Here is a 12,821-nt window from a genome sequence, read left to right on the forward strand (position 1 = left end):
TTAACTGCTAATGACATTCTCCATCTCCTCCTCCTAATCCCCCTCCACTCTCCAGGAATGAGAGGCTCATTCCAGGTTATCATCTCCTGCACATCCACACTTCATTACCACAGTAAGGACAATTAACAGCGGCTTTGGAGCATCAGAATTCAAGACACAGTGAAATATCTTTGGGAATTTTAATTCTGAAAACATCTCAACCATAGAGAAACTTAGCAGCCGGTAACTCAGGAACTAATAGGATTGGATGAGAAGTGGCACGGCTATTAAAAATCCTCCTACAATCCTGCCACACTATTTTGCAGCAGTTTAGAGCTGAACTTTTTGTCTGGGCTTTCTCAGGAACTCATTCACCTTTTCTCCCCCCAAGACAAAATGCCTTTCGACACCTCGTTACAAGGTCTGACTGACAGCTTGTAGCAACCTCAGCAACGAAACAAGAAGGCCGGTTCACCTGAAGCGTGTGTAGCAAAAAAACAATTTGATCACAAATTTCTTCCCGCTTCTACTAAATTCTTTTACACTATTTTTCTACAGCAGTATTTTCATTTCTGTTTTCTGAGCAATATCCAAAGTCTTCCTTTCTTATGTAACACTCATGGGATGCTCTATAACTTCTATCTAACTCTTCTCATTGTCCTCAGGCTGGAAACCCTGTTTCCAAGGAATTTGATACTGTAACACAATGTAAACGTAGGTGTTCAGTATTAACAGACAAATACTTGAGCACAACAGCAAGCTACACACAAACTTTTTATACATGCCCATTCAATACACAGCACAAAGATGGGTTTAGGGGTTTGGCTGTGTTGATAGTTTCAGTGGAAATCAATACAACCCACAGATTATTTCACATGCTATTCAGCGAAAACGCAACAGTAGAACTGCAGAGGAAGAGGATGACAAAAGAGAAAAAGCCTTGGCAGAACATGCTCTTAGAGCTTTCTATGCTAAATATATCTGATGTTGTATGGCTTGCGTTTACTTGTCTATAGGAATTGATTATATTGTTAGGAATGACATTATTGATTCTGCTTATACAGTAGATGAGGATCTTTATATTTTTTCTTAAAACAGGCATACATACATTTTCAGTGTGTGTGTGTGTGTGTGTCAGGTAAGCAAACGGTTTTCAGGAAAAAGATGCCAGCATGGATTAAAAAAATGGAAACGTTTGTATACACATGGATCCTGTGACCCAACATAACTATTACTATTATACAACAGCAATATGTGGAGATTCAACTTCATGATACTCATACATTTTCCCATATAGTGGACGCTGCACTCTACTCTTGTGTAATCAATGAAATTAAACACTTCTTGCCTGGTGTCTTAAGATTACTTTTGTCTGTTATCAGACAGTGAAGAGGAAGACAGGAAATGGGGCATGACATATAACACCAGTAGAAGATGGTAATTTAACAAGAGATATTGCAGTTATGTAGGAGGAACTATAACAATTCAACTAAAACACTCAATAAAAGATACTTCTAGCTTCCATGTTGGCTTCTCGTTCATAACCTACTGCATTTTTACCGCATTACCGTTTATCCGACACTGCAAACTTCTTATAGAGCTACAAAGCTTTACTCTGTGCCAAATATGCAAAACAACTTCTAACGTCTTTCAGTCTGGAGTCTCTGGACAGCAATTAGGTCATTTATGTTAAAAAGAGCTGCCTAGCACTACTGAGAATCTAAAGAATCCAGCAACTGTTGTTCTTCACTGCTCTGGTATTAAATTGAGTAAATTTATGTCTTTTCTACACGGGACCAAAGGTTGTTCCTTTTGGCTTTACAGTTATGTAACTGTCCCGAGGGGTTAAGCTGCTAGTTCTGCCTCGAATACTTTGCTTATTTCATTGAAACTTTGCAAAAACAATAACAATAGTCAAGTCTACACCATAGACTGATGATCAACTGATCACTTATAACAGCTCGTTTGTGGAACAATAAAGTCTTTATTAAAAAACAGACTTCCTGTTTATTTCTCTCTGTAATCATAACAGATGTTGCATGAACTAGTCAGTAATTCTCACCCATGTGTGAGTCAGTAGTGCTGTTACTGGAACTGACTTCTTAAAAAGTGAATCATGTAATTAAAACAATATATCTTGTTTGGGAAGCCAACACATTAATCTTGAAAGGCAAATTAAGAGTAGTTGATTTGTAATGTGCTATGTTCTAATGTAGAGATGGTTTTATGTTTGACTTACTTTCTGAAGGTTGGTATGGATCCATGTAAAGATCGTCCAGGGGACGTCCCTGACCCGTGGCTTTGTCCTGACAGCAAGCTATCTGTTTCAAAGGAAAACGTCCCATCACGGTCGTCAGGAACATCCAAGAAGTCCCCGTCACTCCACACTCCAACCATGCCATCCATCGGCTGGTACCTGATCTCTATGGTAACATTGGTCTGGAAATGAAATAGTGAATGAATGAAAATGAGCTTACTTGAAACGGCGTTACGAAGCTTCAAAGTATTTGGATAAAATCATAGTAAATCTTTCAGAAGCAAAGACGTACAGCTTATCTTTAAATGACTTCAAGTACTTAATCTGGTCATTTAATTTGAAGCATTATCTAATATCTAAAATCTCTCTTCAGTTTTAATGGTTAGAAGTTAGGTCTGAAAAACACTTTTTTTTAACTTTTCCCCAAAATAAAGTTTAAAACATCTTTAAACAGTGTCCTCTCCAGAAACTTATACTTCTACTATAAACTCTGCTGTTCTCCACAGATTGACATTTTTATAGTATCTTTTAAATGCGTCTTTGTTTCCTCTGATATGAGACTTCATTTGCTAAGGAAATCTCAGTCTTCTCTCAGCTGTTGTAGGGACTTAATTATGCCTTTGTCAAAATCAGATATAATCACTTGTGATACCTCTAACTGAGAAACAGTCAAAAGACATTTTGCCCTTGCTACATATATAATTTTTATTTGCTAGAATGGCAGTGTATCCAGACATTAGAACATACTCACACAGCCATCAATATCATATCACTGTATGCTGTTAAAGCTTGAGAAACAGCAAGTTACCTGCAGATGCTGTAAAGTTATTTTAATCTAACATATTCTTCGGCACAGGAAGAATGCCTACAGCGTCAACTACCATATGAATTAAAAAACTTAAGCTGGGATTGTACAGTTTTCCAAGACCAACATGTTAGCTTAAGATGTGTGCTAAAGTGTCAGAAGACTGCATTTATGCCAACTTGAGAATGTCAATAAACGGAGTGAGTCCCTTTCAACTCCTGTATTTAAATCCACAACTCTGAAGCAGAAACTGTCTTTAAAAAAAACAAACAAACAGATTTTGGACCCATTAGCAAATTTAACACACTCATTTATATATGTCATTATTAGTTGTGAGGCAGCTTTGACTGACAGGGTGCACCAACCACTGAGCCATGAGTGAGTCTTTATATGTTACAACCAACACACAAGTCAAACTGAGCTTGTAGTTCACTGAAATAAACAACAACAACAACAAAACAATAGACAACACAGTAATACATAGTCTTGGCATGTCTATATCAGTTTAATTGTGTAGAAAAAGCTCTTGATAGTAGAAACAAACTTGACAGGACAATAAATGATGTCTTCTGCTTGGTATTTGTTGGGGGAAGTCAGACTGACACTAACTGCTTGTTTAATCCAGGTCAGAAACATGGGTGACACTTTAGTGTGTCTTTAGTGCCTTCTTGGGAGTCTTGCTTGGACAAGTTTTAGCCTCCTGACAACGACCTGATCTTTTTTACAGAGCAGCCAATTTATTCCACTGACAAAGATGGATGAGGAAAAAAATGTACATGGGGCTCTCGGCTCCTTTCTCCTCCATTTCTCTCTGTGTCGCCAGCTCTTCCTTATATCCTCACAAGGCGATAGCTGTGGTCCGCGAGGAGTTCGATTTGTTTCTATGGCAACCACACCAGTGCAGGATTGTAAGTAAAAGTGTTGCTCTCAGGTTATGTCTGGCTTAGTTTTACCAGTTTTTTGGTACAGGGACGCACAGTGATACAATTCTCCTGTTTTCATGGGAAGCGACTTGCACATATGTCTGTGGATATGTGCATCAATGTGTGCAATGTGTGTAAACCCTGAAGCTCTCCCATGCTGCGTGTCATCATCTCAGAAGCATCACATCAGTGCTCCCGGTTCCAGGAACACCATTCTGCACACTGGGGTGGTTTGAAAGCTCATATGGTTGGCTTCTCTCTCACACACTCAATTGTGCTGCCCTCATTTCCATATACATATTCACTCTTACATTATGCATTCGCTGCTAAATCAGCCTCACTCTCAACCTCACCACTGAACTGCTCTCGGTTGAGCGGTTTTAAATAAAATTTCCAATCAATAGTAAATATCTGGATTCATGTTAAATGCAAATGTGCTGATGTTGCTACGACACACTTGTATTTCCATCAGATCCTCGTTGATGTGAGGGTCCTTAATGCTTGTGCCTTTATAGGCCAAGTGATGACTGTTACATTGCTTATTGTCAGCAGTGCAGGTGGAATTCAAGATTGATTTCTCCATTTAATGGTCCCCTATTTGCTTGTGAATGCATTTTGGAAGCTAATACAATCCCTTTCAATTCTAATGCCGTATGGTAAGTTGTATAATTTACAAAACTAGAAGTTCGATTTAGGCTCAGTTTTAACCTCTGCTGTGTTCATCAGGTTCTTTCAACTACCTAACTAAAGGTAATGTAACCATGGAGTAAAGGCATGTTTTCATGACTGTGATATTCAATAAGTCTATTTTAGATTAGACTCATTTTGACACATTTTGGGCACTTTGGAGTCTCTGCTTGAATTTAAAATAAAGATATTTGAAAGTTCGCAGCAAATGTTGCTGATCTTTTCAGTGAGGCTAAACATGGAGCCTATCCTAGTTAGTTACTGCCTGTGTTACTTTCTGGTGACCAGAGATGGGCAGTAACGCGTTACTTGTAACGCGTTACTGTAATCTGATTACTTTTTTCAAGTAACGAGTAAAGTAAGGGATTACTATTGCAAAAACGGTAATTAGATTACGCTACTTTCCCGTAGTAACTCTGCGTTACTGCGTTACTAAAACCGTGATTTTTTTGCAAGAATGTCTCATGACAGTGACGTAAGCGAGTGCGCCCTTAGTGACAACAGCTGTGTGCAGATCAACAATGGATCACATATCGATTGTGGGAGAGAGTATGAGCGTGCAGCGTTTAAAGCAGGGGTGTCAAACTCAAATACACAGTGGGCCAAAATTCAAAACTGGAACAAAGTCGCGGGCTAACGTTAATATTTATTGAAAAAAGAAATCTTCCTCCAGATATAAGAATGAATCTTTTCTTATGGACTCAAATAAGTTTTGCTGAAAAACTGAATATGGAACAAGCAAAGCTTAATACTAAACTATATATATATATTAGCTGTATAATACCAGTAGGCCAGCTCTAATAGTAATTTGGTGTGGCTTTGCGGGCCAAATGTAATTAGGCTGCGGGCCAAATTTGGCCCGCGGGCCAGAGTTTGACACCTATGGTTTAAAGCGTGGAAGTACTGACCTTACTTTGAGTTTGATTCCATAAAAAGTGACAAAAACATTAGCGTCCATCGTGCGTGGGAAGAAAACTTCTTTTTACAGCGAAAAAAAACCCTAAACTTCCAAGCAAGCACCGAGTGCGCAACGACGTAATGGCACACCTGCACCAGGGTAAACCTCCGCCTACTCCACTCCTGCTTTGCAGGTGAAAATAGAGCAACAGGACCGCTAGTCTTTGACTTTATTTATTTTCTGCTGTGTTTTACTTGCATCTATTTGAAAGACTGAGTGTAAACACAAAAAATATTTTATTTTATGTGCTGGAATGTGCAGAAAATAGGTTTAAATGTTAAACTAATTTATTCAAGTCAGAGAATGTTGCATATAATTAAATTTTTTGCTTGATGCATAAAGTTAAAAGATTAAAACTGATAAAACAAGTTAAAAAAGGGACTTTTCCATTTGATTATATTTTGTATGATGGATTATGTAGAAAAAGTAGAATTGGGCTGAAAGATCTATCTGTCATGGTCCCCGTGCCTGCCCAGCCGGCCTCACAAGGCTACACTTGTGTTTTCTCTCTCTTTCTCCCCCTATCTCTCTGCCTGGGCGGAGCTCACAGCTGGCTCCCGCACTTGGCTCTCACAGCTGTTGGCGATCAGCTGATTATCCGTCTTCTATTTGAGGCTGGGTCACAGATCCTCTCATCGCGGGATGATTGCGCTACTGACGTTAGTCTACCTTTCCAGCTCCCGTGGTCTTACACCTTTATGCCTTCGTGATTTGTGATTGATGTCTCCCTTTCCCTGTTCCAGCTTATCTTCCCGGACCTGTGACCTCCCCGCGGTACGAACGTGTGTGAGGACGTGAGCGAGCGTGAGAGAGAGAGAGCCTTCCCCTAATCCCCTGGAACCCTGAATTTCCCGTCACTGTATATATTATTGCACGGGTGTGTAAATAAATCGTGTTCTGAGACATCAACCTGCTCTGCGCTTGAGTCCCTGCTTTCAGCTCGTGACAGAATCATCCCGCCAGGAAATGGACTCAGCAGACTCGGCGGCCTCCACTCCCACTCTCGCCACCCTGGCCGCAATGCTGGAGCGACACGAACAGATGTTTGTTCATCTCCGTGGCGAGCTCGCTGCTCTCACGCAGGCTGTGGCCCAACGAACACCCCTGCCGGCAATTCCACCTGCCGCCGCTCCTCTCCAGGAAGCCTCGGCCTCAGCAGTAAGTGCCACACCTCCTGCTTCTTCACTTTCCCAAGCTAACAGATTTCTACCCACACCGAAAGCTTTCTCCGGAGAAATTGATAAATGTGCTGGCTTCCTCACTCAATGTGCCCTTCAGTTTCGTCAGCAACCGCAAGCTTTTTCTAACGATGGCGCTAAGATTGCATATATAGTTCAACTACTCCAGGATCGGGCTCTGATTTGGGCTCAAGCTGTGCTTCACGCCAACCCTGACATAACGTATTCTGACTTTTTGGATAAGTTCAAAGGCGTCTTCGATAGAAAATCCACCACGCTCACAGCCGGCCAGCGCCTGCTCGCGCTCAAACAAGGCAAGCGGAGTTTGGCTGATTTCTCTATTGACTTCTTCACCTTAGCTGAACAGACAGAGTGGGGGGAGGAGGCTTTAAAAAGTACTTTGCTTTCTAATGTTAACGAAGACATAAAGAAAGAACTGATGCTTCGTGAACTGCCTTCTTCCCTAGACGCGCTTATGACCCTGTGCGTTCGGCTGGATGACAGAGTACGTGCACACCGGAGCGCGCACACACGGACGGGACAGGAATCACTGGATTATCACGGGGCCTCTCCAGCCGGCCGCGGGCCGCGCGACTCTGACGCCGGTGATGAGGAGGAGCCCATGCAGCTTGGACACTCGCGGCTAACGCCTGCAGAGCGCCAGCGCCGTCTGGCCGCCGGTGAGTGCGTCTATTGTGGCCGTAAGGGTCACTCTGTCTCCTCGTGCCCGACGCTGGCAAAAGGGCGCGCTCGCCAGTGATTGAGAGGGTGCTGGTGGGCGATCTGTCTAGTAAAAACCCTCTCCCCAGACTTCTCTTACCGGCCAAACTTCAAGTACAATCTGTTTTTCACTCGCTTTCAGTACTCATTGACTCTGGGGCTGAGCAGAACTTTATTGACACCTCGCTCGCCGCCAAGCTGAACATCGCTTTGGAGCCCTTGTCACGCCCTCTCCGCGTGCACGTGCTCTCTGGTCACCGCCTGCCCGATATCACTCATGTCTCGGAATTCCTTTCGTTGTCTCTCTCGGGCAATCACACGGAGAGGATTTGTTTTTTTTGCATTCACGGCTCCACTCACTCCGCTGGTTCTCGGTCACCCCTGGCTTGTGCTCCATAACCCGCACATTGACTGGGAGAAGGGTGACGTCCTGGGTTGGAGTGTTAATTGTCACATGTCCTGCCTTCGGGCGGCCACGGCGCCCGTTCCGCTTCTGCCCTCTGGTTCGCCGTCCGACCCCCCAGATCTTTCGGCGGTTCCGCGGGTCTATCATGACTTGCGTGGCGTGTTCTGCAAGGATCGGGCGCGGTCCCTTCCCCCCCACCGCCCGTATGACTGCGCTATCGATCTCCTTTCGGGGGCTCCGTTGCCGTCTAGCCACCTGTACAGCCTCTCCCAGCCGGAGCGGGTCGCTATGGAGCGTTACATCTCTGAGTCGCTCGCTACGGGCTTGATCCGTCCCTCCTCCTCCCCGGTTGCGGCTGGGTTCTTCTTCGTGGACAAGAAGGACGGTTCGTTGCGCCCGTGTATCGACTTTCGCGGCCTTAACCTGATCACTGTCAAGAACAAGTATCCTTTGCCGCTGCTTTCCTCTGCTTTTGAGCTGCTCCAGGGCATGACTGTTTTTTCTAAGCTGGACCTGCGCAACGCCTACCACCTGGTTCGCATCCGGGAGGGGGATGAGTGGAAGACGGCCTTCAATACTCACCAGGGGCACTTTGAGTACCTTGTTATGCCCTTCGGCCTCACCAACGCTCCCGCTGTTTTTCAGACCATGGTGAACGAGGTGCTTCGTGACTTTGTTAATCGCTGTGTCTTTGTGTACTTGGATGATATCCTCATTTTTTCTAAGTCACTCGCGGAGCATCAGGTGCATGTGAGACAGGTCCTGCAACGCCTCTTGGAGAACCGGCTGTTTGTGAAGGGGGAGAAGTGTGTGTTCCACGTGCCTGCGGTGGCTTTCCTGGGCTATATAGTTGAGAACGGAAGTCTACGTACCGACCCTGGGAAGGTGCGTGCGGTGGTTGAATGGCCAGTCCCTCCTAATCGCCGCCAACTGCAACGTTTTCTGGGATTCGCTAATTTCTACAGGAGATTCATTCGCGATTTCAGTAAGATCTCTCTCCCTCTCACTAGACTCACCTCTCCGAAGGTTCCTTTTCTGTGGGACCCTGCCGCTCAGCGAGCCTTCGTCCAGCTCAAGGAGAGGTTTTCCTCAGCGCCCATCCTCCGGCAGCCGGACCTCACAAGGCAGTTCGTGGTGGAGGTCGACGCTTCTGACTCCGGGGTGGGGGCGGTTCTCTCACAACAGGAGGACGGTAAGCTTCACCCATGTGCTTTCTTCTCTCGCCGTCTCTCACCCGCAGAAAGCAATTACAACGTCGGGGATCGGGAACTCTTGGCCATAAAACTCGCCTTGGAGGAATGGAGACATTGGCTGGAGGGGGCTGCTCACCCATTCATTGTTTGGACGGATCACAAGAACCTGGAGTACATCCGTTCGGCCAGACGCCTCAGTTCTCGGCAAGCCAGGTGGGCATTGTTCTTCGCTCGCTTTGATTTCACCATCACCTACAGGCCCGGATCTCGCAACGTGAAACCGGATGCCCTGTCCCGGCAGTTTTCCACCACGGAGGAGGAGTCGGTACCCGAACCAGTTCTGCCGGCGGCCTGGGTGGTTGGAGCCGTTTCCTGGGAGATTGAATCCCTCATTCAGGAGGCACAAGAGACTGAACCGGATCCTGGGACCGGCCCAACGGGCCGCCTCTTCGTCCCTTCGGCGGTCCGCTCCCAGGTACTCCAGTGGGCTCACACTGCCCGTTTCTCATGCCACCCCGGGGTCTTCCGTACCCTGTCCTTCCTTCGACGCTACTTCTGGTGGCCCACCATGGCGAGGGACGCCAGGGAGTTTGTGACCGCCTGCCCCGCCTGCGCCCAGAACAAGCGGTCAAACCAACCTCCGTCGGGCCATCTTCTACCTCTCCCTACGCCGGCTCGACCATGGTCACACATCGCGCTGGACTTCATCACTGGACTGCCTCCTTCTGCAGGTTACACCGCCATACTAACTATCATCGACCGTTTCTCTAAGGCCGCACACTTTGTCGCCCTTCCTAAACTCCCTACGGCTCTGGAGACGGCTCGGCTCCTCGCCTCACATGTGTTCAGGCTCCATGGGATCCCCGAGGACATTGTCTCGGACAGGGGACCACAGTTCACTTCCCGAGTATGGAAGGAGTTTTGCACCGCATTGGGGGCCAAGGTCAGCCTCTCTTCTGGTTTCCACCCACAGAGCAACGGACAGTCCGAACGGGCTAACCAGGAGTTGGAAGCTGCCCTCCGGTGTGTTGCCTCCCACAATCAATCGACCTGGAGTGAACAGCTGCCATGGATCGAGTACGCCCACAACAGCCACACCTCCGCCGCCACGGGCAGGTCACCCTTTGAGGCATCCCTGGGCTACCAACCACCCCTGCTCCCAGCTGTCGAAGGTGCGCACTCTGTCCCCTCTGTTCAGGCTCACCTCCGCAGGTGCCGCCGGGCCTGGCGTGCTACTCGGGCCGCTCTACTCCGCACTAAGGAGCGCAACAAAGCCCTTGCTGACCGTCACCGGACGCCGGCCCCTGAATACTCCATCGGTCAACAGGTATGGCTGTCTACCCGTTTTGTGCCGTTGCGGACGGAGTCTAAGAAGCTGTCACCTCAGTTCATTGGCCCCTTTCCCATAGACTCCATTGTCAACCCTGTGTCCGTTCGCCTCAAGCTGCCTCGTACCATGCGGATTCACAATGTTTTCCATGTGTCCCAGGTCAAGCCGGTACTCTCCAGCCCGCTGTGTCCTCCTGCCAGGCCCCCGCCGCCCCCCCGGCTTGTGGGTGGTCAGCTGGTCTATGACATCTCCCGCATCATGGACTCCCGGCGCCGCGGCAGGGGTTTTCAGTACCTGGTGGATTGGGAGGGCTACGGGCTAGAGGAACGTTCCTGGGTGCCTCGGGCGGCTATTCTGGACAGGAATATGCTTCGGGACTTCCATCGCAGGCATCCAGGTAAGCCTGGTGGGTCGCCGGGAGGCTCCCGTTGAGGGGGGGGTACTGTCATGGTCCCCGTGCCTGCCCAGCCGGCCTCACAAGGCTACACTTGTGTTTTTTCTCTCTTTCTCCCCCTATCTCTCTGCCTGGGCGGAGCTCACAGCTGGCTCCCGCCCTTGGCTCTCACAGCTGTTGGCGATCAGCTGATTATCCGTCTTCTATTTGAGGCTGGGTCACAGATCCTCTCATCGCGGGATGATTGCGCTACTGACGTTAGTCTACCTTTCCAGCTCCCGTGGTCTTACACCTTTATGCCTTCGTGATTTGTGATTGATGTCTCCCTTTCCCTGTTCCAGCTTATCTTCCCGGACCTATGACCTCCCCGCGGTACGAACGTGTGTGAGGACGTGAGCGAGCGTGAGAGAGAGAGAGCCTTCCCCTAATCCCCTGGAACCCTGAATTTCCCGTCACTGTATATATTATTGCACGGGTGTGTAAATAAATCGTGTTCTGAGACATCAACCTGCTCTGCGCTTGAGTCCCTGCTTTCAGCTCGTGACACTATCGCTTTATCACCTCTTCAGGTTGTAAATCGTGTTTTTAAAAAGTAACTAAGTAATTAATTACTTTTGAAAATAAGTAATCAGTAAAGTAACGGGATTATTTTTGGGGGGAAGTATTCAGTAATTAGTTACTGATTACTTTTTTCAAGTAACTTGACCAACACTGCTGGTGACTAGGAAAAATCTAAACAATATGTAAACTCAACAGTGGCATGTGATCAGTTCATAAAGCAAAGACATCTATAACATCTTTGTGGGAATAATATTTACCTATTTTATGGCAAAATGCTATACTTTCAGCAACAAATTGCTAATTTTGCCATTTGTTGCTTGTTGGGTAACATGTTGTACGTTTATCCAAGCCCTTTTTTTTTATTTTCTCAAAACTGTCCTTGTTACCACTGAAAAAGATGTCACTGGTTTAGTAGGATCATTAGAGAGCAAGCCGACTTCTATCCACAATTTTTTTTCAATCCAAATTAAGAAAAAATAACCAGATTTTAATGTTTCCTGGTGATTGATGGACCTCTGTTCATCTTTACTTCTGAGATACTCTCCAAGATGCTTTTCTTATACTTAAACATGCCACTGACCTGTTGTCTAATTAGCTGCAAAATGTTCCTCGAGCTGAACTTACTTTTCCTTTTGTTGCCCTGTTACTCAATGTTTTGCTGCCGATCACTTCAAAACAGCTTTGATTTTTTTCTGTTATTTTCTTATTTTAAACATTTGATATGTTATCTGTGTTGTCTTGTCAATAAAATATGGGTTTATGAATGAATCCCAACATAAACTGAAATAAAGCTACAGAAGGCCCAACATTAAAGGTTTCAAATTAGATGGTGCAGTCACATGAAAATGCTGTCTAAATATTTTGATTGGCTCACATTGATTTATGTCTGTAGATTGTTCTAATGTGAGAGTTTACCTTTATTGACGTGTTGTTATCATCAGTGAGTGTGTCAGTCAGCTCTAGATGTCCCTCTTCAGCCACTTTCTGAAGCACCATACAGAAAGTCCCAATGAGTCTGTAGGAAAAGAGCAACAAAGAGCCATGCATTGTAAACAGAAATCAATAGAATCAATAATGGCATTGTGTCACTTGTCTTTTGTTCCTCCTCTGCTGCCCATCTGTTTATCTTTGTTTTACATGCTGCAATAGAGCGCTCGCATCACTGCATTTGGAAAAAAAAACACATGCAAACATACATGTCCTAGTTTAAACCTTTAAAGTTTGCACCCCCCCCCCCCCCCCTTTTTAAGGCTTTGCTTGTTTAAGCAATACAATGACCAAGCCAAATTTATTGTGTACAACATAATTTCTTTCTTATAAAAGTGTGCTAAACTACCTCACCAGGAGTGTAGAGCTGTGAACTCACATTATGAAAACAAAAATATGACAAAAGAAGCTGTGAATTGCTGAATGGAAAAAAAAAAACCCTA

At 45.7% G+C, this 12,821-nt stretch overlaps 1 protein-coding gene across 15 annotated transcripts in view; it reads right to left on the bottom strand.

Annotated features, from left to right (window-relative positions):
- otofa (otoferlin a) overlaps positions 1-12,821 on the bottom strand; it is a 96,206-nt gene that overhangs the window by 46,999 nt on the left and 36,386 nt on the right. For all 15 annotated transcript variants that reach the window (XM_082506268.1, XM_082506261.1, XM_082506272.1 and 12 more), the window contains 2 exons: positions 12,307-12,406; positions 2,219-2,418 (listed from right to left, as the gene is read on the bottom strand). In XM_082506268.1, the coding sequence (XP_082362394.1) occupies positions 2,219-2,418; positions 12,307-12,406 (300 nt within the window). The remainder of the gene's footprint in view (positions 1-2,218; positions 2,419-12,306; positions 12,407-12,821) is intronic.

Source organism: Aulonocara stuartgranti (genome assembly GCF_965226115.1).
Source record: "Aulonocara stuartgranti genome assembly, chromosome: 15".
In the NCBI taxonomy this organism is placed as follows: domain Eukaryota; kingdom Metazoa; phylum Chordata; class Actinopteri; order Cichliformes; family Cichlidae; genus Aulonocara; species Aulonocara stuartgranti.